The 8,544-nt window shown below is 38.3% G+C and overlaps 1 protein-coding gene across 1 annotated transcript; it reads left to right on the top strand.

Annotated features, from left to right (window-relative positions):
* The first annotated feature begins 1,536 nt into the window (after window positions 1-1,536).
* On the top strand, window positions 1,537-6,676 carry LOC124881839 (adhesion G-protein coupled receptor F1-like). Its single transcript, XM_047387662.1, has 7 exons — window positions 1,537-1,579; window positions 3,631-3,777; window positions 3,883-4,061; window positions 4,575-4,751; window positions 4,827-6,197; window positions 6,319-6,360; window positions 6,638-6,676. The coding sequence occupies exons 1-7, from the start codon at window positions 1,537-1,539 to the stop codon at window positions 6,674-6,676; spliced, it is 1,998 nt and encodes a 665-aa protein (XP_047243618.1).
* The last annotated feature ends 1,868 nt before the right edge of the window (window positions 6,677-8,544 follow it).

The following is an 8,544-nucleotide window of genomic DNA, read 5'->3' as shown; positions in this document are numbered from 1 at the left end:
TTTGTGTTTGAATGAAAGGATTCACATATTGCTGTACTTCTCTCTGTCTTATAATAGTGTTTAATGTTTGTTTGGTTATTCTGGAGCCATAATATCATGCTCATAATGTTAACAGTGAATTGTTGTTGTTTTTTTTTCTTCCAGGGATTTATGTCTGTAAATTAATACGAGAAGACAATTCGACTTTTAAACAGAGCATAAACATCACATGCATCCCGAACTTCCAAATCAACGTGAATCCAGTCATGATTTCAGTGACATGTGGGACAGAAAAGTCAACCCCAGTGACACTGAGCTGCTCTGTCAACAATAACAACACAGTTAGACTTCTAAACAAAAGTAAAATGTAACAAGGAAAATACCTGGCTGGCTGCCACAATGATGTGATAACAGGATATGACAGATGCAATATGCTAGTTGAAACTGCAGAAAACTATTCATATACAGTATCTCACAAAAGCAAGGACACCCCTGAGATTTTTGTTAATATTTTATTATATCTTTTCATGGGTCAGTACTGAAAATGACACTTTGACACAATGTTAATGTCATGCTTCCCTGTGTTAGGTATTTGAGTTTGAGTTTCTTTATGGATCTGTTTTCTCCCTGTTTTTCTCTAGTTGCTGTTATTTATGTATTTCCTGTATTCTTGTGTATTTAGAGTTCTGTTAGATTCTTTCCTATGTTTGTGTTCCTGGTCATTAGCGTCCCTCCTTCAGTTGCTCTGCATTTTCCCTGCCCCCAGCTGCTCCAGGTTTCTCCTGATTAGATCTTCTTGTTCACTGGTCATCTCTCCACCCTGCCTCTGTATTTATACTCTCTGGTTTTCATTGCTCTCTACTGGTTCCTACTGTTGACTACATGCTCCATGTCTCTGTGTGCCTGCCTGCTCCATGCCTGTAACTTAGCCCATGTCCTACGTCCCGTATCCTGTAAGTTTTCCAGTTCTGCTATTACAAAACCCCCACATTATAGTAAGTAAAATAGTCAGTATACAGCTTGTAAAACAGTGTAAATTCGCTGTTTGCTCATAATAACTCAACACACTGCCATTAATGTCTTATTAATTGTGCCCAAAGTGTCAATATATATATTTTTTTTTTACCATATATTAGTTTTTTTAGCAAGGTAGTGCTATTGGAGTATTCCAATATGTTATAATTATATTGGAATACTGCCCTGTGCCTCAATTTCTTAATGGAGGGGATCATGCTCTGCTTCCGTATGTCACAGCATGTCGGCATTAATGGACCCCTCAATGAACTGTAGCTCCCCACAGCCGGCAGCACTCATGCAGCCCCAAACACTGACACTCCCACCACCATGGTTGACTGTAGGCAAGGCACACTTGTCTTTGTACTCCTCACCAGGGTGCTGCCACACAAGCTTGACACCATCTGAATCGAATGAGTTTCTCTTGGTCTCATCATACCACATGTCATGGTTCCCATAATCCATGTCTTTAGTCTGCTTTTGTTCAGCAAACAGTTTGCATGCTTTCCTGTGCCTCATATTTAGAAGTGGATTCCTTCTAGGATGACAGCCATGCAGACTAAGTTGATGCAATGTGTGGTGTATGGTATGAGCACTGACAGGCTGACATCTCCATCTATTTTCAAGAGACAACCTCTGGATATGATGCTGTGTGCTCAACTCCTTTGGTCAAACATGGCGAGGCCTGTTCTGAGTGGAACCTGTCCTGTTAAACTGCTGTATGGTCCTGGCCACAGTGCTGCATCTCAGTTTCAGGGTGTTGATAATCTTCTTATAACCTAGGCCATCTTTATGTAGAGCAACAATTATTTTTTTCAGCTCCTCAGAGAGATCTTTGCCATGTTGAACTTCCAGTGACCAGTATGTGAGTGTGACTGTGGGAGTGATGACACCAAATTTAACACAACTGCTCCCCATTTACACCTGAAACCTTGTAACACTAACGTGTCACATGATTGCGGGGAGGGAAAATGGGTATTTGGGCACAATTTGGACATTTTCACTTACTGTAGTTGCTGTATGTTTTTATGTTGCCTGTGGTTTAGATATTAATGGCTGTGTGCTGGGTTATTTTGAGTGAACAGCAAAATTATGCTCTTTATGCAAGGTGTACACTGACTGTTTTACATTTTACATTCAGTGTTGTCCCATGAAAAGACTAAAGGAATAAAATATTTACAAAAATGTTAGGGATCTACCCACTTTTATGAGATACCATTTTAAATACAGTGCCTTACAATGTTCCACATTACACCACATTTCATTACAACCACAAACTTTTATTTTATTAAGGTCTTAAGGTGGATGGAAAATAACACATGGTTTTCAGAACCTTTTACCACCAAAGGTTTGTAAAATGTGGGACTAGATCTGTAGAATTCATCCCCTTTGACTGACTATTGTAGAACTACATTACACTGTGATTAGAGCTACACGTCTTGGGCTATTTTTCTGCCAGTTTGGCTAATTGAGAGATTATTGTCCATTTTATCTCCAATTGGGTTCAGGACTGGATTTTGACTGAGCCATACACATGAATATGCTTTGAGCTAAACCATTCCGTTGCATTTCTGGTTGTTTGCTAAGAGTCATTCTGCTGGAAGGTGAACTGCTGCCCCAATCTAAAGTCTGTTTAGTCTCTAACAGGTTTACTTCTACGATGCCCCCTGTATTTACTTCCAGTTCTATTCTCATCTACTCTAACCAGCTTCCCTGTCCCTGTCAAAGAAAAGCTTCCGTATAACATGATGCTGCCAACACCATGTTTAATGGTTTGAATTTGTTCAGAGTGTAGTTTTCTGCCACACATAGCATTTTGCATGCAGGCCAGAAAGTCTTAGTCTTATCTTACCAGAGCACCTTCTTCCAAATGTTTGCTGTGCTTTCTTTTAGTAGTTTCACATCTTATCAATATTCCATGAGGACCAGAACTGTGCAGTTCACTACTGATAGTAACCCGTGAACCTCTGGATCTCTGCAGCTCCGTCATAGTTGTCATGTGTCTTGTGGCTGCTTTTCTCATACCTGCTTTCCTTGCCTAGTCTGCCATATAAGATGGATGACCATATCTTATTTAGGTTCTCTCCTGTGGCCCACACTTTCAGAGCTTTAAATATTAATTCATAACTCATACACAACATTATCTCTGGCCTGTCTGCTGGGTTTCTTGTTCTTCATAAAGTTCTCTTAAATGATCTCAGAGCAGCAGAATGATTTCTAAGATTAAACTCCACAAAGTAAGACTCTTGTTTACTAACATGCTGATTTTTGAGAATTGGTGTACTTAATTTTATATAAAGGTACGAAAGAAGGTAGGGGGTTGGAATACAAAGGCACACCACACTTTTCAGAATTTTATTTTTAAACAAAAACTAAAATAATGTATAACTTTCATTCCACGTTACATTTTGTTCCACTTTGTGTTGGCCTGCCACAAAATCCCATTAAGCATTGAAGTTAGTGGTTGTAATGACAAAAGGTGTAAAACTGAAATAGGTATCATTAACTTTGCAAGGCACTGTATATTCAAGTTTTGGTTTTTTTTTAATTGTTGATGTTAACCATTAGAAGTGAAAAAAAATGTAATATTTCCAGTTCAGAACTCTCTCAAGTATCTTTGATAACTGTGTGGTGCAGATGCAACGGTTTGGAGAGGACCTAGCATCACCTATGACTATGTTGTCCCAGTGAACTGTGAAAGTACTAGGGAGATCTTCACCTGTGAATCCCTAACTTCACCAAAATATGCAAAGAATATTACACTGAATTTAACTCAAAAAACAGGTCAGTTTTAATCAAGTCTCTGGAACATTCACCTGCATTAACTACCATATCATCATTTTTCAAATGACAATCTTTATCACCCTTAAAAATTATTTTTCTCCAAAGACATTAAATGTGAGAGTAAAACCTTTGGTGATGGACCTGAGGGTTTTGAAGCTGTGGTGGGCTGCACAGAGGGCAAAGTGGGAGAAATAACAGCAGTCTGTCAGTCAGATGGTAAATACGGAAGGATCCAAGACAACTGCATCCTAGAAGTTATAAACAACCTGCTGGATAAATCTAAGGTGAGCTCGATCTTATCACAGATCTGACTCTAAATGACTGCTTTGAAAGGAACCATTCTTGCTGTTCCTTTGCTAAATCACATTTGAATTAATAAATGGAACTCCAAGTGGAAGAAGAATGTGACAACAACTCAAAGGGTGCATACCTACACAGTCTGTATAAAACAAATTACTGAGGGTTGAAGACAGAGCAATCTAATGATTTTACAAAATGTTGCTGAGACAAAGTTTTATTTACTTTAGCTTGGACTTGTTCAGTCATCATTAGCTAAAATATAAATGTGATAGTAGTATCAGCAAAATGTCTTAAAGTAACCCTGATCATAAAGCAGTTTTTTTTATTTGTAGCCATGGGGTTCAGCTGACTTAGGAAGAATTTATCAAATGCCTGCATTGTCAACTTACAGCCAGTTTTAGTACAAAATAATATACCAACATCCAAGGTTATTTAAGTTCTTAAATAAACCAAATATATAAGAATATAGATTTTTTTTTCACGTGAGTATGTTACAGGTCTTGAATGCAGTTCATCTTCCATGGTTCTTGGAGAAACTCAGCAATGAGACTATCAACCTCAGTGATGAAGTAACTGATTCTCCAGCCACCATTGATGCCATCGTGAGGATCCTCAGTAATGTAGCCAATACATCGTCATCCTTAAACATTAATATAGAACAAGATTCCATGAAGGTCCGTAAATCTTTATATATATTTTTAAACTAAGACACTTTTCAGCTTTGAAATATAGATTTTCTTTCAATACAGAACATCCTGGAAACTGCAGGCATTCTTACTGCTGACAAGGCAAAGAGTTCATGGGAAACCCTCAACAAGCACAACACCAGTAACACTAAAGAAACAAAAGGAAATGGCAACATGAAAAGTGCCAGCTCTTCCCTGTTGAACTCTTTTGAAAAAATCACAACCCGTCTTGTTAATAAATCTTTTAACATTGCCACACGCTATATTTGCTTGAACAAAACTACATTAGTAAACACTTTTAGTGGTGACTTTAACCCCTCAGTGGAAATAGACATACCAGACACTGGTGGAAGAAGTCAATTCATAACCATAATGATATTTGCTTTGATGCATAATGTACTTCCTGCAAGAGATAAAAGCAATTCATCATCCAACGTTATCATTGGAAATGTTGCACTTCTTCAGCCTGAAACTGAAATGACAAATATTTCTTTAACATTTGATATTCTAGACAATATTCTGGGGAATCCTAAATGTGTTTTCTGGGATTTCAACCTCTTTGAGGGTCAAGGAGGATGGAGTGATGAGGGGTGCATGCTAGCATTCAATGAAATTGGAACAATCCGCTGCAACTGCAACCACACCACCTCGTTTTCTATTCTTATGTCAACTCACAGTCACCATCCTAAGTTGTACTTAATAACCTACATTGGAGTTGGTATTTCTATAGCCTCCTTGGTCATATGTCTCATCATTGAAGGAATCATTTGGAGAAAAATAAACAAGAACGCAACATCATACTTGCGTCACATCTCAATCGTTAACATCGCTGTGTGTCTCTTGACTGCAAACATTTGGTTCCTTATTGGAGCGGCCGTTCCAGATGCAGGCAAGAAAAGTCCACCAGCATGCACAGCAGCTACCTTCTTTGCCCATCTTTTCTACCTGGCCCTATTCTTTTGGATGTTGGCCTCAGCCCTGCTGTTGCTCTACCGCACTGTCTGGGTCTTTCATAGAGGGCTGTCTATAACATCCATGCTGGCTATTGGATTCTCCTTGGGATATGGTGCACCCCTGATCATTGCAACAATAACTATAGCTACAACTGCTCCCTCAAATCAATACATCAGAGACAGTGAATGTTGGCTCAAATGGGATGAGTCCAAAGCTCTGCTGGCGTTTCTGATCCCTGCACTTATGATAACAGCTATAAACTTCATAATCCTGATTGTGGTGATATCCAAACTGTTGAGGAGAAGAGTAGGAAAGAAGGCTGCCCAAGCAGGAGAGAAAAATGCATTGCTGGTGATTGCCAGGAGTTTGGTTGTGCTCACACCATTTTTTGGACTATCTTGGGGTTTGGGAATTGGAACCTTGATTGACACAAAAAGCGATGAAATCCATTGGGCTTTTACATTCTTCAATTCACTGCAGGTAATAATAATTACCTCAAGAGTTTTTGAATAGTGTTTTGTTAATATTCCAGTTTTTACTTGTTTTTTTTTTAAATAGTAACAACATGTACTGAAATGGCCTCAACTGTGTATTTCTAAAGGGTTTCTTCATTCTGATGTTTGGAACCCTGACGGACAAAAAGGTGAGTTTGTCTTAGCTGTCAGGCTTTTGTCAACCTAAAATATTATGCATAACGTGTTGCACTACATTGTTTCAACAGCAGAATAATGGATTACAATAATTACAGTTTTTCATGCGGTGTACTAACTTAAGGACTAACTTTTAGGCACGATCAGCAATAACAATGACATTCTCCTGCCAGAATGTGATAAATGTAAGAACAGTTTTATCAGTCAAGTTTTATTTTCTTTGATTGTACTTATGGGTGTATCTTTAAATTTTTCCTCTTCTGGTTTCAGACCACCGGTGCCAAAATAAAATCCTCATTCAGTCGGTGAATCTTTTGGACATTAAGATGAAAATGAATGAACCAATATTTTATTATTTTCATGTCTTGCATACCTCAGTATGCCCAGCCCTCAAGGGCTTATGAGACACCATTAAACAAACATAAGGACCAGATACAGTGGACACAACATACAAATAAATTATTTAAATAAATAAGCCTGCCACCTCTTCCAGGTTCTACAAACAAAGGTTGCCAGTTTAAATACATAAAAATTAAATAACATTTTAATCTAATCGTCATTGCTGAACCAGAACATTTCAGGCTTTTTAACAAATGAATCATCAAAAAACACAATTCTCAAATCATCATAAAAAGGACAATACAACATAAAATGAACTTCATTTTCCACCTTTCCCAACTCACATAGACCAACTAGTCTGTTCGCTTCTGGAGTTTGAGTAAACCTTTCAGTTTCATTCTCTGGCAATCAAATTTGCCTGCACATAAAATTCTGTTTCATATACATCCTTCATTTCTATATAAGTTCTTAACATCGGCTTAGCTATTATGCCATTCAACCTTTTTTCTTCAAAAGTGGACCTAAAGTAACAGAATATATTGGGCCCCATCCATAGATAAAAACATGGATGGAACATTGACTGAACTTTACACAAAGGCCAATATGAACCTCTCTGCACCTTCAGGTAAACACTAACCTACATTCTAGCATCACCGGAAGAGGAGGAGTCAGAGCTAGAATCCCTGAACAAAAAGACTTTCCCCACTTCCGTTCCACAGGAAAATTCACCTGACAGTAAGTGATGCCTCACTGTCAGTTTCAGCCATTCCACATATACAGTACAGGTGAGAACAGCTTTTGTATGGCTTAGTGTGAAATTATGCCATGTTATTATTGGTTCATGGCTGGGACATCTGAGGCACAGTTGCATTTTTTTGCTGTAGCAACGCTGCACATGTGCAGCATACATGATGTGTGGAGGAATAGCAGTCTGGTTTACCTGATTCAATTGTGTATGCTACAGTGGTAAATGCATGGGATGGTGATGTGGGAACATTATTTTCCTATGGCATCCTGTCTTCTGTTGGAAACATTTAAATTACTTAATAGGGTCTGAATTGCTATGTTCAAGTTATGTTTAATAATGTGTGAAATAAAATGTATTGTGTAACTTAGTGGCCTGCTAACAGGCCTCTGTGTGTGTTTGACTTAGATAAAATTTGCCCGGCAACAGTGAAGATATATCAGACAGTTCAACTGACATCTGATAAAGTGTATGTTTTTTCTTTGCATGTACATGCCTTGCTGTTGAATAAAAACTGCTGAAGCTGGAGAAGTGTCAGAAGTGTCCAGCGGTGTAGTACTTGTCACTTCTCCCTGGCGCTAGGCAAAGAAACTTAACTGCGCAGTCTTTGTGTTTTTATTTTTACTATAATGTATAGGATAGCTTTTCCAAAACAAACCAACACGCAGGAGTTCTAGGTGACAAACTCCGACAATTTGGTGACCCCGACGTGATTTCAGATGGATTTTAATAAACTTGTGGAAACGTACAACTGATCTCTGACTGAGGATTGTCCTTTGGGGTGCCAAATAAAAAGAGTCGATGAGAGGTGAGGAGTAATGTAAGAGTTAACGGATGGCCAGTAAAGTTTTCCTACCTCGACACTTCCAATGCAAATAAAATTAAATGCTTTTATGCAATAGCATGACAGGAAATTCAGTAACTTAAAAACTAAGTAATCAGCAAGAGTTTTAGATTTTATTCTGTCTCTTTTTGTCACCAGTAACAGCTGAATGTGCTTTCAGCTCACACACTCCTGGGATTTGTATAGGTATTTAATTATCTGTGGGGATGAGTGCAGATCGTGTGTGTGTGTGTGTGTGTGTGTGTGTGT

Source organism: Girardinichthys multiradiatus, chromosome 15 (genome assembly GCF_021462225.1).
Source record: "Girardinichthys multiradiatus isolate DD_20200921_A chromosome 15, DD_fGirMul_XY1, whole genome shotgun sequence".
In the NCBI taxonomy this organism is placed as follows: Eukaryota; Metazoa; Chordata; class Actinopteri; order Cyprinodontiformes; family Goodeidae; genus Girardinichthys; species Girardinichthys multiradiatus.
The sequence above is the reverse complement of the archived record's forward strand: the minus strand, read 5'-3'. Positions and strand labels throughout refer to the sequence as shown.

Excerpts from the sequence above, each read along its gene's own strand:
- LOC124881839 (XM_047387662.1), top strand. The coding sequence starts at position 1,537 with ATGACAGCCATGCAGACTAAGTTGATGCAATGTGTGGTGTATG. Across the intron at positions 1,580-3,630 it reads GATGCAATGTGTGGTGTATG|ATGCAACGGTTTGGAGAGGA; the intron begins GTATGAGCACTG and ends TGTGTGGTGCAG. Across the intron at positions 4,752-4,826 it reads TAGAACAAGATTCCATGAAG|AACATCCTGGAAACTGCAGG; the intron begins GTCCGTAAATCT and ends CTTTCAATACAG.